Genomic DNA, 20,170 nt, shown 5'->3' with positions numbered 1-20,170 from the left:
TAACGCTTTCCCTTTGAAATGTTTTTGTTAGTACTCATTCATTCCTCTTGACACAATCGTGTTAAACTTTAGTATATATTTTAAATTAAAATCTAAAAATGAAATAATGGCATGCTTTATACATATATGTACATATGTACATACCATCTTATACCAATATAAAAATATATAATTTCTTTTGAATAATAATTTCTTAAACATTTTTTAAGATAATTTTTTCACACTCAGAGTAATAAAAAGAGGAAATTACAACTACTTGTTAACCGAAAAAACAAAAACTTTCTTTATTTATTTTAAATATACAATCTTTATTAGCATTTTTTTAAATAAATGTAAGTGACTTAATTCTAAGCGATTACAATCTTCTCATTGAAGCATATGCTTTCAATTAATATTAGTTGTTTTCTTTAAATTCTTGTAAATTAAAATTAAATTAGAAATGTTTTATTATACTTTTCATCACATTTACAGAAATTAATCAGCAGAAATTAATTTTGCCATATTTTTCTAAGTGACCATAGCATGCGCATGAGTGAAAGCAAAAAAAAGATAAATAAAAGCAACCCCAAAATATCATTTAAATCGTTCGCAACAAAATTATTTCAAACTCTTCCTTACATTTCCATTCATAATAACTATATTTATAATAATTAGTTGCGCACAGATGGCAATTCAATATCAGCTGACGGTTCATTTTTTACCGTTTATATATTAGTTATTAGCAAGTGCATATACATATGTAATACGTATAAGTTCATATATACAAACTAATAGTTTCGATTGGTTTTAATTAGTATTTATAGTTCCTTCCAGTTATTCTAATAAAAGTTATTTCAAACTCTATACATAATCAAAGCTAGGCCGACTTAAAACCCCCCATTCCCCGCTTAAAATGATGTTCTTGTAGATCGAATCTGCTTATTTAATCCGGACGATAAATAGGCGTCTTCGGTATAAATTCAATACGCAGCACATACTCCATCATCGAATTTGAATCACATTGTTGCTTATGAAGTCGCCAATGTAGGCCTAGTTTATGATACAAATGGCTATTCTCCCATTCAAGCAGCTTATCAAGAGTGTTTTGCGTCTAGAATTGCACAACATGTATAATTTAATTTTTAGTAATCAGCAGTAATAAAATTGCTGCTAAATTTGTTATTTCTATGCGATGTGCGATCATACATACCCGTTTGCTCAAACAAATGACCGGCCAAAGAGAACAACCCAATGTACAACAACAGCATACACAGCCGCAGAATAGCCATTTCACGTTTACTGGTAATGTTTTCTTCAAAATACCATTAATACGTCCAATTGTTGCCTTGAATTCTTCAGGTGCAACACGCGAAACTAGACCCGAGGGAAATTCTATGTTGAAACGATTACTCAAACCAAATCTGTAATTACAATTATTTCAAAAATTTATTATATTTTATTACTTTTTTGTATTAATAATAATAATAATAGTTGGGAATAGAATAATGTTTTGACAACTGAAATGAACAAGAATATTCATCTAAATTTACTCAATTGTTTTAAAGGGTTACATGGGTTTCCTCGAGGAGACAACGGCCTAATTTCAATAATTGTTTTCCAAAAAAAGTGAAATATTTTATTCAAACTTAAAAAGATTTTGTGATATTTTCAAAGTAATAAGAAAAAATACATGTTTTAATTAAGACCATAAATTAAGTAATGGGCGAAGGGAAAAAAGTGAAAATTGTATTTATTACAGACATTTTCACAAAAATAAAAGCAATTTTTGCTTAATCTTTTTCGACGTTGTTTTTTATTAATTAATGAATTAATAAATGTTTATTGACAGTGCTTTAATAAGAAGTTCTCTCTTAATTATTTGCATATAACTTACACTGTCATGTTACCAGCACCTCGTATGATGATTGGCTCTGGGACAGGTGCGACCATTTGATCTTCATAGTGCTCCTCCAGTTGTTCGTCTTCATAAATTGCATCGAAGTCAGCCATTGACCACTCAGATGACCAACAAAAGTTTAATACCAAAGAATTAGATGTCAAGGATGACTGGGAAGTGTAGACAAATTTTCTTTTTTGCCACGAATAAATGATTTGTAGTTGGTTTGGTTAGTGTTTTCCTCTTATACCCGTCAAGCAATTTTACCAATAACAAATATGTATAAGTATTTCAATAATTCATTTCGAAGATTTTGTACGCCATAATAATTTAAATGCCTTTTTGTTGTTATTACGGCTATCACTAAGTTATAGTGTTTCTTTTTGTATTTCACTACAGCTGCAATTCATTTCAATGCACTTTTGTTTATATATACAAACGTATTCCATTAAATAAATTTTGTATTATCTGGGATTTTTTGTTGACTTCGTAATCTTCAACGTATTCTAGAGTTTATTTATGATAAAAAATATAAGTAACAGAAATTAAAATTTGCTAGACAAGACAATAAAAAATCTAATTAATTCCAATGAGAAAATTACGTTCAACAAAGATCTTTTATTAACTCAAGCAGCTGTGCGGAGTATCGAAATCACTCTGTACTATCGATTAGAGAAACTTTTGAATGACTATTATGAGCCTAACAAATAGAAGTATCTGTTTGACAACTAAATGTTGATTTGATTTTGAATTTGAATTTCTTGGAGTTATGCCAATCGTTGTTATAAACAATTATTTCATTATTATAATATATAATAATATTTTATAAATGTTTTGCTTTATCGATAGGAAAAACAAATGGGTTGACTATCGATATTTTTCAAACACTTTGGGTCGCGAACAGCTGCCCCAAACAAAAACATAGAGTATGACGAAATAAAGGAAATGGAAACGTCGATGATGCACAACTGCATTGCACTACTGTGAACGAGTTAAAGTGATATACAAAAGTATTCTTTATATGTATGCAATTATCACTTTATATCTCATTTATTATTTTCAATCAAAGCAAAAACGATATGAACTCACACTAGTCGTTTATTGATTTGCACAGTAATAATAGCACACTCCAAAATTAAATGTAATACTGTGAGAAAGTCATTTAACACCTCTTGTATTATTACTTTCATGTAATTGCCACATACTTCGATACAACCTTTCGCAATTATCACGATTCACAAATGTATAAGCTTCACATAATTTGTTTGTCCACTACTGCTACAGTATTTTCATTACAATTAATTCAAAAAGTTTTCTTATAAAAGTCTGTACTTTTTATTTGGCTTTGCACTTCATTTGTTAACAGCAATTTTCTGAATACTATTAATAACAAATCACTAGCATTGGCAAAATTGTATTTTTGATCCCTTTTGTTTTATAATCAACACTAGCGTTGCCATACCGTTGAAAATAATTCATTGGAGAACCGCTTATTGTTGGCGAAGGTCATAAGTAAAAGATGTTTATCGCTTTTATTAGATAGAATATTTTACGCATTGTTTAATTATAATTTATATTGAATATGTTTGAAATTGAAGGACTGATTTTTTCCAAAATACTCTTAGAATTGCATTTATTAAAAAAACTTAAAGCTAAAACAACGCTGAAAGCAAACTCATCAGCCAAAAGTTAGCTGCAATGAATCATTACATTGCTATTCACAATATCGTGTCTATTGATAATTAACATTGTCCATGTTGTCCGCTTATTTGGTTAAGAACTAAAATTCCTCGTTTTTTTTAGCAATTTGTAAGAAAATTCGGAGTTTTTAAAGTTACTATAATGGGAGTTCCGGCATTTTTTAGATGGTTAAGTAAGAAATATGCATGTGTCATCGTTGATTGTGTAGAAAACAAGAATTTGGATCCAAACACCGGACAAACAATATACGAGGACGCTACACTACCAAACCCTAATGGAATTGAATTTGATAATCTTTATTTGGATATGAATGGTATCATACATCCATGCACACATCCTGAAGATAAGCCAGCCCCGAAAAATGAAGATGAAATGATGGTAGCGATATTTGAATGCATTGACAGATTGTTTGGTATTGTCCGCCCTCGAAAATTATTATATATGGCAATTGACGGTGTAGCGCCAAGAGCGAAAATGAATCAACAGAGGTCCCGGCGCTTCAGAGCTGCTAAGGAAACAAATGAAAAACGAATGGAAATACAAAAAATTCGAGACGAACTTTTAGTCAAGGGATATATACTTCCACCTGAAAAAACTGACGAGGAACACTTCGATTCCAATTGTATAACACCAGGTACACCGTTTATGGACAGATTAAGTAAGTGCTTACATTATTATATACACGACCGTATGAACACAAACCCAGCTTGGAAAGGAATAAAAGTAGTATTGTCAGATGCGAATGTCCCTGGTGAAGGTGAACACAAAATAATGGACTATATTCGAAAACAAAGGGCTCAACCAGATCACGATGCCAATACTCAACATGTACTTTGTGGTGCAGATGCCGATTTGATTATGTTAGGGCTTGCTACTCATGAACCGAATTTCACAATCATACGAGAAGAGTTTCTACCAAATAAACCTCGCCCATGTGATATATGTAAGCAATATGGACATGAAATGCAGAAATGTGTAGGACTAGGAAATGCAAGTGGGTCGAAAGATGAAAGCTTTAAACCGGACGTTCCCATAAACGCTGAAGTTAGATTTATTTTCGTAAGATTGAGTGTTCTTCGAGAATACCTTAAAAAGACATTAGAAATGCCCAATTTACCATTTAAATATGATTTTGAGCGTGCTTTGGATGACTGGGTTTTTATGTGCTTCTTTGTTGGAAATGACTTTTTACCACATTTACCAAGTCTTGAAATTAGAGAAGGAGCAGTGGATCGATTGGTGGAATTATATAAAAAATGTGTATATAAGACTGGTGGCTATTTAACGAATTCAGGAGAAGTCAATCTGCAACGTGTTCAAATGATTCTAACGGATTTGGGTAATGTTGAAGATAATATATTTAAAGAGAGACAACGCCGAGAGCTGGTATTTAAGGCAAGACAGAAGCGCCAGCGAGAAAACGAATATAAAGCTGAAAGTCTTGGTGTGTCCTCATTTTTCCAACCAACAGCGGTAAATCGAGGAGCATCGAATTCACAGCAGGCATTTAACTATAAAGAAGAAGCTGTAAAATTAAGAACTCAAAATGAAAAAGGGGTTAAAAGAACAGCTGCAGAAGCAGGTCTTGATAACGATTCTGACGAAAATGACAATGACGAAGTTAGATTATATGAAGCTGGTTTCAAAAATCGGTATTACGAATCGAAGTTTGATGTTGGAACTAATAATCAAGGCTTTCGATATTCAGTTGCTTTGCAATATGTGCGTGGACTTTGCTGGGTTCTAAAATATTATTATCAAGGTTGTGCATCATGGGATTGGTATTTTCCATACCATTACGCACCATTTGCATCCGATTTTGTGAACATTACTGGCTTATCTACCAGTTTCGACAAAGGCACAAAACCGTTTAATCCACTAGAACAGTTGATGGGTGTATTTCCAGCCGCCAGCTCTTCTCATGTTCCAAAACCATGGGCAACATTAATGTCTGATCCAGATTCACCAATTATCGATTTTTACCCAGAGGACTTTAAAATTGATTTAAATGGAAAAAAGTTTGCTTGGCAAGGAGTAGCTTTACTGCCTTTTGTTGACGAGCGGAGGCTTTTTAAAGCACTTGAACCTCTTTATAAAAAACTAACAGACGAGGAAGTCCGGCGAAATAAGAGAGGCGACAACCGTTTATATATTGGACAATTGCATCATAAATTTGAGTGGTTGAAACATCAATTGAAATCACTTAATTCTATGGACAAAGAAATTAAGGTGGTTTTGGATGGAATGGCTGGAAGTATTTTAAAAGCAGAAGATAACATAAAAATCTCTGGCACATTAAAATCACCAATAAATGGTTTACCTAATATAATGTCGAACGAAATAATAACCTTCCGTTTTCGGGATCCAGAATATGACAGCGATTTTATTTTTCCTGCCATACGTCTTACTAATGCAATAGACCCACCAAATGTATTAAACTCTAGATCAGAAGGTCAGTCTGGTCACAATAGACCAGTTATCGGTTTCAATAGAAACCTCCCAACTGGGCATTTAAGTGCCGGTGGACACAGAATGGTTCAGGCCAGTTTGGGAAGGAACTCTTTTAACATGGGTGGAAACAATCGGGGACATTATCCGCGAGGACCAAATCCTCAACAAAACTTTCAGTCTAGATCTGGTTACAACAATTTTCAGAACAATCATGGAAACAATTTCCCTGGTGGCAATAATTACAGAAACCACCAACAAAACCCGCATAGAGGGGGTCACCAAAATAATAGATTTCAGAGGTATAATCCATATGGACAGCCAAACAATAGATTTTAAGAATTTTAGAAATAATCGTATTCCTTAATTTTGAAGAAAGATTTATAGAAGTAAATTGATTTATATATGTATATATGATATTATGTACAAAAAAATAAATAAAATAATATGGCGAATTTTATTCGAGCCGTTATAAATTTGTTTTCTTTTGTGCGGCTAGGTCAATCTTTTCTCACGCTGATGGAGTTTTAAAGTATTATTACTATATTGAAAAATTAAAATTATTACAACAAACTTATTTTGGACGAAAGATCAATATTGCACGATTTTTTTTTTATTTGTGGCTTGCAAATTATTAATCCAATCAAAAAACCATTCGTTGGTCGGAATACACCTGGTATCATTTTATTATATTATCTTATATGTATATACATACATACATACATATATATTATATATCAAAAAAACGAAACGTTATGTAACTCGCCGAACGTCCGAACCACAGTGCGTAAAGCCAGGAAATTTGCTCATATATTAGTTTTTTCCTGCAGAAGGCCCTAACGGAGACCTTTTTTTTGCAAAATCTCCTTTCAATTTGCAATTACTTTCGACGAAATAAATTGCAATTCAATTATTTGTAAAAAATTTCAAAATCTAAAAAAACATCAAAAGCGTTAGTCAGACAAAAATTTGGGTTAGTATGATATATTTAGTTTGTGGAAAAGGCTTGTGTTTTAATAAAAATTATTGTTCAGTTAAAGGCATTTTATTTGGTATCGCGAAGTAAATGTGTGCAAAGCGCTGTGTACTGTATGCTAAAAATGTGTTTAATTAATAAACATTTTTTTGTTAAAAACTAATGAATAATGTAAGGAAAATTTGATGAAATAAACTTATAGAAATTACACTAGATTATTTGAACATCGGAACATTTGCAACTCAGCAATGAAAAAAAAATATATTTATTTTTAAGCCTAATCGAACCGCCTAAGGAGCTACTATTAGTCCTGTTAATGTTTTACTTCTTTTTTGCATTTGGACTTGTTGACTGGAATACAGAGGAAGCTGACATTAAATTCTCTATATATTGTCCAAGCACTTGATTCTCAGAACGTAATTTTAAGTTTTCTTCCTTTACAGAATCAACACGCTGTGAAAGATCGTCGAGTGTATTTTGCAGTTCCAATACTTGTGTAATAAGGCGAGCTTTTTCTTCCTTCTCATCGGGACTTACATCTACTTCTAATGAATTGTGTGATGAGTCAGGGGTGGAGCTGCGGTTAGTAAATGACGAGCGGAGCGAATCCATCGAATGTCCATTTGGCATATGTTGATGTGGATCATCATCGTTAATAATCACTATAAAAAATTATATATAGTAAGTTGTTGTCAAATTCAATTTCATATTTTATATACCTTGTGTGTCCTCATCGGCCAATGGTATGTTGTCATCAGGCTCTTGTAATTTATCGATTAGTGACATACTTTTAAAATTCTTAGTGAATGTTGAATTTCAATATCTTAATTGTCGTACTATAACTCGTGCGAAATTACTTATTAGTAAATGTAGATTTTATGAAATATATATATATATATATATATATATTTATTCTAATTAAATAGTAAATAAATGATCTAATCTTCAATTTCTTCAAATTTCTTCAATAATATTCACCAAACTACTCTATTGATTGACAGTAGCAGGGTTGCTCAAGCTACTGAAATGACGACAAGTAAAGCACTGTCATACATAGCTTGGGAAGAAAAGAAAGGTGAGCAATATTAAAACTAAAGAACAATTGCGAAAAAAATATTTAAAGCAAAATAATTACAGTTACATATTTCAATTATAATTTCGTTTTTAGTGATATATTCACATACCATTGGTAAGTTTTATTACACTTAGGCATTATAAGCGGATATTATTGCGTGTTCCGCTAGGGCACGGAAGTTATAAAAGAAAATGTATGTAAGGAATGTTGAAAAATAGTAATGTTCAGATATACATACATATATGTATATTTTTTACATTTCTTTCATTTTCGGTAGTAGGTATTTTTGTTATATCGATTAAATATATTGGCAGGTTAATATCAAATTCGTTATTTAAAGTTTTACACACAATGCATCGATTTGCTATCAGTATTTGCGAGACCTATATTATTGTTAAAATAATAATCGATAACTGCATTTAATTAAATTGAAGCTCATTCAAATTAAATATTTTAAATAACTTCACTTTTTAAAATCAGTAAAATTTGTTTAAATGCAGTCGTTTTCACTGCCTATCATGGGTACCTTTTGTTGCTACTGTGTCTAGGGGTTTGTCCTGTTAATGTACATACATATATCAAGTTGCGCTGCATCTTTTAATCATTGCGTTCCCATTAACATGCATGTGTACAAATAATGCATATTGTATGTACATATACACTATACTTTTGTAGTGAATTGAAATTGCGCATACGTATACATATGTATGTATGACGTACACTAATTGCATAGAATTTCAAAGGATCTATTAAATTCAACTCTGTTAATCCAAGACTCGAAGTTCATAATTATAAAATAAAAGCCACCAAAGTGAAATATCCAACGTGTCTTTAAATTATGCTATGTATATAAATAAGAAAATGAAAATGTATGTTAAATGATGGCGACATTTGTATTATATAAAAATGTTCCTTACTTACTATCAATTGTTACAAGTTTTTCTCTTGCTATAAATCGCAATTCGAACACAGAATACATGTATGTATGTATCTTAATATAATATGTAAATAACTTCCATAATGCATAACTGGGTAGATATGTATGTATTAAAACGTTCATATGCATATAAAAAGGTACCACTAAATTATGTATTAATATAGCCCATTGCGAAAATGACTGTTTCTTACCACCTCAAAAAACATTTTTTTTTAAACTGGTATTGATTTCTTTCTCCTTAACATTTATTTACTGTTTCGTTGAAATAGTTCAACGGTGTCAATAAAAAGTATTTGTAAATACAAGTTGTGGACTCTACGCGCCTTATTTGAGAAATTTTACATTTTGAAAATGAAAATTTTATTTTGTAGGCCATTTTTTATACGTATAAACACACAAACAAATGCAAGTAGATATGTGCATATTGTAAGTATATACTTTCCTCTATTGCATCTCGTAATCCTAAACATACATTTGTACACGATGCAATTTATCTATTGAAAAAATTTTAAATTTATAATAAAATTGATAATTTATTTCTATTCTAAAAGAAGTATAACTAATTATTAATCATAGTCAAACGTTATAGATAACTATTAAAGGCAAAGATAGTGGTTTGAATTTTTTACATTTTGTGACCTAATATTTATAATATAATATAATAATATGAGCATCCCCAGTCTAATTTAAAGGTATCTTTATAGGTTATGTTCGACATATGAAATAATGACAGACATATACATACATATGTCACGCATATACATGTTTATTATTCTTGCGAATACTTCAAATGCTGTATTAAGTCCTTAAGTTATTTCCAAAAATAAAAATGTTGCATATTTATTAATATTTCAAAATATATACATATGCATATGTAAATATGAGTACATTTGGTATGCATTGTTCGTAAAAAAAATACTATGGTTGGCAGCACTTGTTTACATCAATTTATGAATGAGAATTAACTAGTTTTGATTACATTTGTTTTGAGCTATGTTTACCAATTCTTTATCTTAAGTTAAAAAACAAAACTTTTATCAAAAATCGTTCATTTGCAGGGTTACATAAATATGCAATAAAAGAAGTTGACTTCCTCTGCGACAAAAAGTGAGGAACATACTACGGGATTAAAGAATACACGAGCGCACAAAAACAACGCAACACTGGTAATCATTCAATACGATTTTAGTTCAACTAGAGCAAATACAAGCACTTTGCAAAAACATTGCTGCGTTTTATACTCATTATTTTGATTTGCCATTGTCAGAGAGAAACACAATTTTTATTGAAAACCGAGTTTGTACGGAGTGTATTTGGTATTTTAGATAGTGTATACAGAAAATAGAATAATTAAATAATAGCGGGCTTTTGACTTTGATACCAGGATCAAAAAATTTGAAAAAGTTTGAGGCAGCTCAGCCACCCTACCAACGCGCCGCAGTCAACGTCGCAGTATCGTTGCCAGCATTGTACCCATCATATTTTGTTCGTTTCAATCCATCCGCGGTTTAGAGGAGCAGAGCGAAACTTTTAAATGCGCCCAGAATCCTTCCGGATATAAACCGCGACAGGTAAAAATGTGATAAAAATATAATAAAAGTTATTGAAAATGTATATACAAGAAAATATGTAAATAACTATACCGTATTGTGCCAAGAATGTTTCCAACCTTTAAAAGTAAAAATATAATTAAAGTGTTAAAACAAGAAATGCATCTGCATACCCATATACTAAATATTAAAAACAAAAAAAAAACATATTTAATTACTGATTTCTCAACTGTCAAGGCCAATGTAAAGTCAATAGTTACTTCATCAACATTATCAACTTATGAACAACAAAAACTCGAATCGTTCTTAAGTAACTGATCCTGAAGTAACTAAAACTAAGAAAGAGTATAGAGTACATTTGGTATGAATAAAAACCTTATTATAATTGTGTAATCAACTGATTAACAATATATTTACAATATTTTTTCATTAGATATAAGCACACGCTTATATGTATTTCATTTTAGTGGGAACTTCTATCAGTTTTGCCATTGCAATTCAAGACTCCTGTAGTACAAATTATGAATGTTAGTGAAGAAGATACTACTTGTACAAATCTGGTAGATCGGAGGTCAAATAATATTGAGACAACAAATTTAAACAGCAATAGTACTTTAAATTTTATACCACAAGTGGCATTCATTACACCAGCCATTGAGCCCTGCCCGTTTCCTCTGAACACTGGGAATGTAAATACAATGCAGACGTGTTCATCATCTGTTCCCTCTATGATAAACGCAATTACATGTGCCCGCAACGTCATGAATAGCCAACAAAATAACGCAGGTTTTGTAATGTCAAAAAATGCTCATAACTCTACTATATCGGTATCAGCAACCACAGTGCCTATTAACACTGGTGTTAATGGAGGTGGAAATTCAGCCACGCCAAACAGTATAGGGAACCAAGCAGATGGAACAAATATCAAAGTAGAAGGAGAAGTTTTGGAAATGTTACATAATTCTGGTAAGTTTCAACTGGTTTTCAAATTGTTCAATATTATTCCAAAGGCATGTTATCTGCTCTTTAATTATATTAAAACAAATGTGTATATTGTGCTTAACATCATTTTGGTAGCTGCCATTTTTCTGAACCAATCAATTATGTAACGCATAATGGACAAATGTATCTAAATAAATGGATATGAGTAACATAAATCGTTTTTTTGCCGCTACTCCAAATTGATTGTGTCCAAAAAAGTGTGTAATTAGCCATAATTGAATAATTTTATCGGATCAAGTTATTTTTGATTTTTAAGAGCCTTTCTAACCAAATATAAAGTTTGTAAATTCAAAGATTGTTAAATATGTACACATTGCACATTCAATGTGATATAATATTTTAAACACAAGTAAGAAAAGTGGAACGGAATTGTTGTGCAGATATTTTGAAACATTTCTTAAGTAATACCTTTAATAATGGATACTTTCATACGCTTTTATAATCTTAATATTTTCAACCATTAACCCACATGCATTTATATACATATGTACATACATATTTTATTGAAAACTTTAAGATCAGAAAAAAGTATACAAGTATCATTAAGGAGAATAAGTTAGATATAGTACATATAAATAAAAAGCTTTATCTAAATAATCGCATTTTTATCATATTAGGAATTCGTCATTTTTTACAAAACGTGTAATATGTATGTGAATGTGGGTATTTATGCATATGAATATATATTTATGTACAATGAATAAAGATGTACATTAAGGTGATCGAAAACTAGTACAACAATTTTGTTGTGTTACTGACTGTAGAAAGTCGTCAAAAAAGTTTATATCATTAATTCTTGATTCTCAGAACAAAATGTGTAGGATAAGTATTGTATTGTATCGATATGCACAATCTATAGACAAAGTTACAAACATTTTTCTCGTCGAATTTTTATGAAATCAAAATTTCTATTATCAAGCCTTTCTTATATAAAAATACATATTTGGTGTCCTTGAGTTCTATAAATATACCATATTTTCCCTCGCAATATATAGCTTTTTAAGGTCATACGTAAAACTAGCATAATTTTCAAGACTTAACACAATACGAATAAACGACGACCTTAGTATATACAGAAACGCTAGCCATAAATGCAACTCTGTGTGAATGCAAGTATTAAGAAACAAACCTGCATCCTTATTATTTAACAACTTTTGCTGTTTATTTCAATTGAATACTCCAACCAAAGTGTAACGATTGTGATTAAAGAATGGAGTTTTGTTTAGATAAAGGTAATATTAAACGAAAACATTGCTTTATGTCAGGGAAAAACTATGTGCATAGTATTTATAGTAGTGGTTGATGGAAACATCATCATACTGTTCGTTTTTATTAAGATGCATAAGTACATTTTTGTTGCTTAAAAATTGAAAGTTGCATCTTGAATCACAGTAATGTAAAAAGCAATAAAGAATACTAACAGCTTAAAAAAATTAAAAATGTAATTTGACATTTACTACACCCGATATTATCAAAATCTGGTGTTCTACCAATTCTCTATTTAGAATAATTTATCAAATATATCAACGAATTTGTCTACGTGAAAAATAAATAAAACACATGGTACTTAAAAAAATATATGTGTAACTATTCTGTTAAATAAATATATCTAGATGCAGGACTGCAATATTTTAAGTTTATAATCTATTTTAATAAATTTTGTTCATTCCAGTAATCCCAGCTTCTATACTAGTCCGTAATCGACAACAATATTCTTCACCTGGGAGCGCCAAAAGCACGGTTGGCACATCAACTCGCAGCGAGGTTGAGAATGGGAATCAGCTGACTTCTCTAACAATATTGAATCAGGAACTTGTGAAACAAATCGTAGTTGGGAACCCACCAAAAAGTAGTGTCCTAACACAATCAACCTCAACAAATACAAACAATACTCCTAATTCATCTCAAACTCTTCTGAAGTCGTCATCAACAATGACCAATCTTGGAAGTGTCAAGCACCAAAATACTTCCAACAAATCTACAACAACGCTGATGAAAGCACCAGTATCTTCTGCTCCATCAAATATCTCAAGCTCAATCGGTATAACTACAATCCTAAAGAAACCGTCTCAACAAATCAATGCGTTACAAAATACAAGTGTTTTACAACCTCTTATTAATGCTAAACTCCCCCTCTCAGAAGCTGCCAAACTGGCAGCAGGTGATTCAAGTATAATAAGCCAAAGTAACATACGCAAGGAGTTAAAAACTGATGAGTGTTCTACAGATTTTTCATTTAACCGATTACAAAATATACCTCAACAATCATCTACTTCATCACCAGAGCCATCAATTGAAACAAAAGCGCCCGCCACGAAAACAGCTTCAGTTACAAATTTAACGGTAAATAATAGCAGCTCGTTTAAGGTAGAGATCGATCTGTCTAAACCTGTAGTGGTACAAGCAAAACTTGTTGAAAAACAGGAATCACTTCTTAAAGTACGCCCTGTTCAACGAGTTATTACAAGCAGCACCAGCCCTCGTTCAAAACGGTCCAAATCACTGAGCTGTGCTTTCAAGGAGGTCCACCTAACGAACGCTCCAGTTATGGTGAAACAGAGACAAACCTCTTTGCTAACATCTGAACATACATTGTCAGAGCGTCGTCACTCGACCACATCTGAAGGAAAAAGTATAAAACATAAAGCTAGTCCTCCGCGACGTAAACAAACATTGAATTCCAAATGCAATGTTATTGAAAACGAGTATGAGATCATAGATTTAATTGATTATAATGAGGTGAATCACGAAATAAAAGCTGGTGAAGAGCAAAAAATAAATCAAGAAAAAGAAAATAATATCAAAGGATCACCAATTGTTGAAGACATAATGGAAAACCAACAAGAGTTTGAAAACAACATGAAACCACCACCACCACTCAAAGATACGGATAGAAATGCATTATATAATGCTACAAAAAAGGTTATTACAGATATTCCCAAAATAGAAGAACCACCAACATTTTCATCTTCTGAAAAAATTTCGGAAAAATATGCATGTATGGAAAACGACCATATTGAGGACACATCAAAAAAATTTGAAATTATAATTAATGATGTTGAAACTGACCCAGGAGAGCAACATACTGATAATTTTGAGAAGACCGAAACTTTAGTTCAGGACTCAAAAGCAGAAGATACCCAGACCTCTGTAGAACACACTCAAGATGCGTTAGAAAAATCACTTTATTGTGATGAAAAAATCTCCGTTAGTTCAACATCATCTGCATCTACCTCTTCCAGTCACCATAGTTTGCATGATGATTTACAAATGCCGTCATCTTCGAACGTTACCAAAAACATGTCAGCCAATCTAAACCAACCCAGCACTTCGACAGCTGCTGGCAATTTGTTAACAGCACCACCTCCTGCAAAAGCCATTACAACCGCTGTAGAAGACGCATTATCGTGTGCTTTAAAAATGTTATCCAACTTCAATATGCTAACCTGGAATCAACGTGTCGGTAGTGCACGTGGCACTAATATGCGCTTCCAATTGAACGAATTTAATCTTATTGAAATAAATGAACGTTGCTCGCCACGAACACGTATCCACACAGCTTACGAAAAGCCTATTTATGAGCGAGAATCGGTACCATATTTAAGTGAAAATCACAATGGCTTATTGTATTTATGTAGGCGGTGTAATTGTCATGGACCAGCACTGGATTTTTTGGCTCCAGGTAATTTATACACAAATGAGCTTGATCATAAGAGTACTATGAATAGCTAATTAATTTGTATTTCTTGTAGAATTTTGTTCTTTAGATTGTTTGAAACGAGAGTCCCGTAAACGCCGGCATGAGGAATATACAACCTTTTCACGCAAGCGAAAAACCCAAGAATCAAACGTTCCAGCTCCCAGTAAAAAATCCTTCCGTTGGTCCACATATCTCCCAGAAAAATTCAATGCCATCGCGGCACCTGTAAATCTATTTATTAATCCATTTCCAACTGGACCCAATCGTTTTCAGATTGGTATGAAATTGGAAGCTATTGATCCAGAGAACTGTTCACTATTTTGTGTATGCACGATTGTTGATATACAAGGGTATCGCTTGAAGTTAACATTTGATGGATATGAATACATGTACGACTTCTGGGTGAATGCCGATTCCATGGACATTTTTCCACCAGGTTGGTGTACGAAAACCAAACGTATTTTGCAGCCACCAAAGGGTAAAACTATTGATCAATTTAACTGGCTGCAATATTTAGCAGAATGTAAAGCTATAGCAGCGCAACGTGCCCTATTTACACATTTGAATGTATCCCTGGGTACTCATAATCCATTTAAGGTACTTTATTTGAATATTCAATATTTTTATATTAAAACATATTTATAATGATTTTTTTGTCATAGATTGGAATGCATTTGGAGGCCGAGGATCTTAACGACACCGGTAAGCTGTGTGTTGCCTCCGTTTCGGATGTGTTAGACAATCGCATACGTGTACATTTTGATGGTTGGGATGATTGCTACGACTACTGGGTGGATATTAGTTCACCCTACATACATCCTTGTGGCTGGCATGTAGGAAGACAACAATTAATCGTACCACCCGAATTTGAAAATACTACATTCTCTTGGGCTGACTATATAAAAAATCATGGCAGTGGCATGGCCGCAACAGAAGAGATGTTTTCCACCCGCGATCCAATAGATTTCAAGCCGAATATGAAACTGGAAGTTGTTGATCCACGTAATCCCTCACTAATACGTCCGGCTACAGTTATCGGTCGCAAAGGACATCGCGTTAAGTTACATCTGGATTGCTGGCCAAGTAATTATTGCTTTTGGTTGGAAGATGATAGTGCGGATTTGCATCCGATTGGTTGGTGTGATGCAACTAGTCATGATCTAGAACCTCCACCTGGCTATAGAATGCGCTCAACCAAGATGGTTTGCTCAACATTTGGTTGTCGCGGCATCGGTAATGCCAAACGGCTTTATATAAATACGCATACGACACAAGATTGTTGTCCATATACGGCGGAAAACTGGCGACAGAAAACTGAAAAGCCTCCGCGTTTGGAACATGAAGAGATTGTACGCTCAGAAATAATGGGTAAGCGAGATATGAAGCAAAAACAGCCAACATTAAAATGGAAGCAGTCGCAGCCATCTCAACCGCCACATTTGAACGAAGCGGATATATTGCAACATATTCAACTTTTGGATAATATAAAAACACGTCACGTAATTCAGCAGGAAAAACAGCAAAAACAAAAACAAATTCCGCAAGAAAGTGCAAACAGAATTGAAATTGGTTCTGCAAGAGAACATCAACAAAAATCCTTAATAAAAACTGAACACACGGACAAGTCCATTGCAACTGCTGTAAGAATTTATCAACCGGTAGACAGTACAACTGCGGAACAATCAACATCTCTTCTAATTCCACAAATAAAGATTGCCAAAGAGTTTCTCTGTGACTATGGTCCGCGTCTGCAACAGAACTATAATATTTGGCAACGTAATGTCGCTTTCGATATGCAACGTATTAAACGCAACCCCCTGCTTTGGTCAACAAAGGATACATGTGCATTCGTTCAATGTGTACTACGGAATGCCGACATAACTGCAATGTTTTTGCGTGAAGATGTCGATGGTAGTGCACTTTTGTTGCTTCAACAATCCGATCTTACCGAAATTCTCGATTTGAAATTAGGACCCGCCGTAAAGTTGTTCTCGTGCATTCTTCAACTACGCACACTGGCCGTTCTCAAGTTCAATGTAAAGTTAGGCACCACCCAAAGTAGCAATTAACAACATACTCATTTTAGTGTGCTCCCCCAGCCAAGATTGTTTTCCATGGATATACGTATAATATGTACATTACACGTTAATTTCTTATTTATATAACAAAGACATAAATATGTATATATGCTATTGTTATTGAATTACAATACATCAATTCTTTAATCCATATTGGTAATATTGTTTGCAAAGCAATTGCAACTGAATATATTAGAGAACGGTGATGCGTTTGTATATTTTAGATTTGCCTAAAATTGTTTTTATTAGCAAATAAGTTATTATAATATTTTTGCCATATTAATGTATATAGAAACATACAATTTGTTGCTCTTACAACTCTTCCAGGCAATACTTTTTCGTTATTAAGTTTGCAAATTTAGCCAGTATCAAAGCAAACCATGTAAAATTGAATTTACAACTCTTATTATATGGGAAAGTCCCCGAAATGCGGAAGCTTACAGCATCCACACTATTGATCTGTAAATAACGAATTTACACTGTGTAGATTTTTTATTGAAAAATCAAAAGAAATGATCATGATAATAAATATAGTAAATCTTATCCACATTACAAATTTTAACTCATAGAAAGCGATAACGTGTATCACCTTTACCACGATTACGTAATGAGAACGGAAACGAATTTTTATCCGGCAAAGCCGGCAGCATTTCTTCAAGTTACTTGAGGAATGCCTTCTGCCGCTACAACATATAGCTGTGTTCATCTTAATTTTGTTGCTTCAAAAGAAAAAACTTTCAATGTTTTTGCAGACCATAAGGTCCAATTTAATTTGGCCGATTTAAATATTTCATTTTGGATTGAAATTTCAATTATAAACCTATTACGCATTATCTACTTTCTTTAAACACATAATCAATAACAAATACACATATGTACATACATATAATGATATTATGTAAAACGAATCTAACGGCTAATAGGTTTTTTAAATTAACATCTAATAATTTGGTTACTTTTTGTTAAACAAATATGATTGTGCAGGTCCCGACTCATAATCTGCTTTTGATAGCTTGTTGAAATCCAACAGGCATGCGGCTTCCACCAATTTAAAAAACTGTTCAGATTCTCGATTTTCATGCAACTTATTTCGACGCCCATATTCCTCTAGCTTTTGCAGAAAAAATTTTGTTGATATATGTGGCTGTTGCGAAACTAATATCACCACTCGTTTCAGATGGTTGGCATTCAGTTCATAGAAGGAGTCGACAGATAACAGCGTCTCGACGTATTTTGTTATTTCCTAAAAAAAAGAGTCGCACATTCAATTAAGTATAAAAACCAAATATCTGCCCATGACAGCAAATACCTCATAACATAACAATAATAATGGTAAGTTTTCATGAAGGCATGCCAAATCAAACATTGGCCACACATCTCTTATAGCCCAATTGTGTTTATGTTTCAAATGTTTTACTAATTCATCGGTTAAATCTTGCATCATGTACTTGTCTGCTAAATACAATAATTCACCTAACTCTTTCAGCGATAGAAATTCTTCTGTTTCTATTTCATATATATAAACATAGCGTAAGAAGCGTTCAAAACTTTTGCCATCTACCTCTGTTATACGTACTGGTCCATCAACATTAAACTCACTGTAAAACATTCGTTCGAAAACTTCAGAGGCAGAAGCTAAAATCATTTTATGGCAGCGAAAGCGTTGTGGTTCTTTATCTGGTGAATCCCCGACAAGAAATTCACAGTCAGTAAGATGCTGATCATCTTGAAGAAGTCGCATACGCCTCTCCTTACTATTAGGCATTCTGCTGTCAAGGTGTTTATTATTATTAATATACATATATCTCTTATAAAAACCAAAATTTACTTGCCGTTTACAAAACATATTTACGTTAAGAATCTGTATTTATTGTTTTTGTTTTTTAATAACATTCGTAGATCTTGAAGAGTTGATATCAGAAGTAACTATAACAAAACAAACTGTGAGAAATTTCCCTAAAATAAAAATTGCTTCTTCTTCTCTAGAGGGAAACAATACATTGCCTCTATTACAAATTAGGAATTTTGTAAACTAACCAATTTTATACCTACATACGAGTTTAAATACTTCATATAGACTACAAATTTAAATACATATATATTTTTTAAACCAATAATCTTAGAGTCTTTCAGAAAATGATGGGTAAAAATACTTTGTTAAATATTTTGCGGTGGTCACAGCAATTACTATCAGCTAGAAAATTAAAATACTCTGTTAAAATACTTGCTTTTAATACATAGAATATATTTTACTTGACTTATAAACCTGTAGAAACTAATTCGAATTTGTATCATAGTATTTTTATTGTTTTAGTGTAATAGATGTGAATCTTTTACTGATTTTCAGGGTTGTATAATTGCTTACAATCAAAAAATAAAATAATAAGAGGCATATTCGTACGTATTTGTAAAAGGTGATGTGATAAAAATAGGTACTTCGCTTAGGTTTACATGTATTCGTTTTATAAGAAGTTCGTTACAAATATATATATGTATATATATTGAATAGGACCAGTGATTTCGTAACCACATGAAGAGCAAAAATGTGTATGTATAATAAATTGGAACGGTGAAATCGAAACGCATTTATTTCCTAATCAGCCATTTTGTCTTGTGACATTTGCAAATTATCGCATCATGAATATATAAAAATCCTCATTATAGGAATAAATAAATCAAATAGTGACATGTTTCCTCTAGGTAGAAGTGCTAAATTATTATTTTATATTTTATATAAATTTTTGTCATTGCATTTCTATACTTTACGCCACTCTTTTTGTTCTTTTACTTCTTTGATCTATTACAAAAATTTGAAACCATGGCAGTT

At 32.3% G+C, this 20,170-nt stretch overlaps 5 protein-coding genes across 16 annotated transcripts; 2 read left to right on the top strand and 3 right to left on the bottom strand.

Moving 5' to 3' along the window:
* Positions 1 to 295: 295 nt before the first annotated feature.
* LOC120774760 (cysteine-rich hydrophobic domain-containing protein 2) lies at positions 296 to 3,320 on the bottom strand. Of its 4 annotated transcripts, none has more exons than XM_040104523.1 (4): positions 2,966 to 3,320; positions 1,874 to 2,382; positions 1,190 to 1,400; positions 296 to 1,090 (listed from the first exon to the last, which is right to left on the bottom strand). In XM_040104523.1, the coding sequence occupies exons 2-4, from the start codon at positions 1,987 to 1,989 to the stop codon at positions 923 to 925; spliced, it is 495 nt and encodes a 164-aa protein (XP_039960457.1). In that variant the 5' UTR covers positions 1,990 to 2,382; positions 2,966 to 3,320; the 3' UTR covers positions 296 to 922. The 4 variants fall into 4 exon arrangements, with proteins under 4 accessions (XP_039960457.1, XP_039960464.1, XP_039960475.1 ...); XM_040104530.1 differs by having other exon boundaries at positions 3,061 to 3,320; XM_040104541.1 differs by having other exon boundaries at positions 3,082 to 3,320.
* A 285-nt stretch (positions 3,321 to 3,605) lies between these two features.
* LOC120774719 (5'-3' exoribonuclease 2 homolog) lies at positions 3,606 to 6,501 on the top strand. The gene has a single exon (XM_040104473.1). It carries the CDS (start codon positions 3,719 to 3,721, stop codon positions 6,362 to 6,364), a length of 2,646 nt encoding a protein of 881 aa, XP_039960407.1. The 5' UTR covers positions 3,606 to 3,718; the 3' UTR covers positions 6,365 to 6,501.
* Positions 6,502 to 6,982: 481 nt separating this feature from the next.
* Positions 6,983 to 8,279, bottom strand: LOC120774781 (short coiled-coil protein A). Its single transcript, XM_040104561.1, has 3 exons — positions 8,186 to 8,279; positions 7,721 to 7,837; positions 6,983 to 7,663 (listed from the first exon to the last, which is right to left on the bottom strand). The coding sequence occupies exons 2-3, from the start codon at positions 7,785 to 7,787 to the stop codon at positions 7,323 to 7,325; spliced, it is 408 nt and encodes a 135-aa protein (XP_039960495.1). The 5' UTR covers positions 7,788 to 7,837; positions 8,186 to 8,279; the 3' UTR covers positions 6,983 to 7,322.
* LOC120774694 (lethal(3)malignant brain tumor-like protein 3) lies at positions 8,005 to 17,886 on the top strand. 5 transcript variants are annotated; one of them, XM_040104451.1, is made up of 7 exons: positions 8,052 to 8,190; positions 10,072 to 10,329; positions 10,398 to 10,584; positions 10,997 to 11,529; positions 13,238 to 15,247; positions 15,318 to 15,862; positions 15,928 to 17,886. In XM_040104451.1, exons 4-7 carry the CDS (start codon positions 11,085 to 11,087, stop codon positions 17,332 to 17,334), a joined length of 4,407 nt encoding a protein of 1,468 aa, XP_039960385.1. In that variant the 5' UTR covers positions 8,052 to 8,190; positions 10,072 to 10,329; positions 10,398 to 10,584; positions 10,997 to 11,084; the 3' UTR covers positions 17,335 to 17,886. The 5 variants fall into 5 exon arrangements, with proteins under 5 accessions (XP_039960368.1, XP_039960385.1, XP_039960376.1 ...); XM_040104434.1 differs by having other exon boundaries at positions 8,005 to 8,076; positions 10,072 to 10,584; XM_040104442.1 differs by having other exon boundaries at positions 10,072 to 10,584; positions 11,004 to 11,529.
* A 198-nt stretch (positions 17,887 to 18,084) lies between these two features.
* LOC120774729 (BTB/POZ domain-containing protein 3) lies at positions 18,085 to 19,284 on the bottom strand. 5 transcript variants are annotated; one of them, XR_005705264.1, is made up of 4 exons: positions 19,176 to 19,280; positions 18,653 to 19,112; positions 18,215 to 18,586; positions 18,085 to 18,184 (listed from the first exon to the last, which is right to left on the bottom strand). XR_005705264.1 is itself a non-coding variant. In XM_040104511.1 (3 exons), the coding sequence occupies exons 1-3, from the start codon at positions 19,187 to 19,189 to the stop codon at positions 18,296 to 18,298; spliced, it is 513 nt and encodes a 170-aa protein (XP_039960445.1). In that variant the 5' UTR covers positions 19,190 to 19,284; the 3' UTR covers positions 18,085 to 18,295. The 5 variants fall into 5 exon arrangements, 4 of the variants coding, with proteins under 4 accessions (XP_039960445.1, XP_039960418.1, XP_039960429.1 ...); XM_040104511.1 differs by having other exon boundaries at positions 18,085 to 18,586; positions 18,905 to 19,112; positions 19,176 to 19,284; XM_040104484.1 differs by having other exon boundaries at positions 18,085 to 18,586.
* Between the last annotated feature and the right edge of the window lie 886 nt (positions 19,285 to 20,170).

Source organism: Bactrocera tryoni, chromosome 1, assembly GCF_016617805.1.
Source record: "Bactrocera tryoni isolate S06 chromosome 1, CSIRO_BtryS06_freeze2, whole genome shotgun sequence".
NCBI lineage: Eukaryota > Metazoa > Arthropoda > Insecta > Diptera > Tephritidae > Bactrocera > Bactrocera tryoni.
The sequence above is the reverse complement of the archived record's forward strand: the minus strand, read 5'-3'. Positions and strand labels throughout refer to the sequence as shown.

Bases quoted from the DNA above. Each gene is read 5' to 3' on its own strand.
- LOC120774760 (XM_040104523.1), bottom strand. From the start codon at position 1,989: ATGGCTGACTTCGATGCAATTTATGAAGACGAACAACTGGAGGAGCAC. The intron at 1,401-1,873 runs GTAAGTTATATG...TTGTAATTACAG, and splicing joins GGTGCTGGTAACATGACAGT to ATTTGGTTTGAGTAATCGTT. The intron at 1,091-1,189 runs GTATGTATGATC...GTGCAATTCTAG, and splicing joins TCATTTGTTTGAGCAAACGG to ACGCAAAACACTCTTGATAA.
- LOC120774719 (XM_040104473.1), top strand. From the start codon at position 3,719: ATGGGAGTTCCGGCATTTTTTAGATGGTTAAGTAAGAAATATGCATGT.
- LOC120774781 (XM_040104561.1), bottom strand. From the start codon at position 7,787: ATGTCACTAATCGATAAATTACAAGAGCCTGATGACAACATACCATTG. The intron at 7,664-7,720 runs GTATATAAAATA...AATTTTTTATAG, and splicing joins GGCCGATGAGGACACACAAG to TGATTATTAACGATGATGAT.
- LOC120774694 (XM_040104434.1), top strand. From the start codon at position 11,085: ATGAATGTTAGTGAAGAAGATACTACTTGTACAAATCTGGTAGATCGG. The intron at 11,530-13,237 runs GTAAGTTTCAAC...TGTTCATTCCAG, and splicing joins GGAAATGTTACATAATTCTG to TAATCCCAGCTTCTATACTA. The intron at 15,863-15,927 runs GTACTTTATTTG...TTTTTGTCATAG, and splicing joins GTACTCATAATCCATTTAAG to ATTGGAATGCATTTGGAGGC.
- LOC120774729 (XM_040104484.1), bottom strand. The intron at 18,587-18,652 runs GTATTTGCTGTC...TCTTTTTTTTAG, and splicing joins TATTATTGTTATGTTATGAG to GAAATAACAAAATACGTCGA.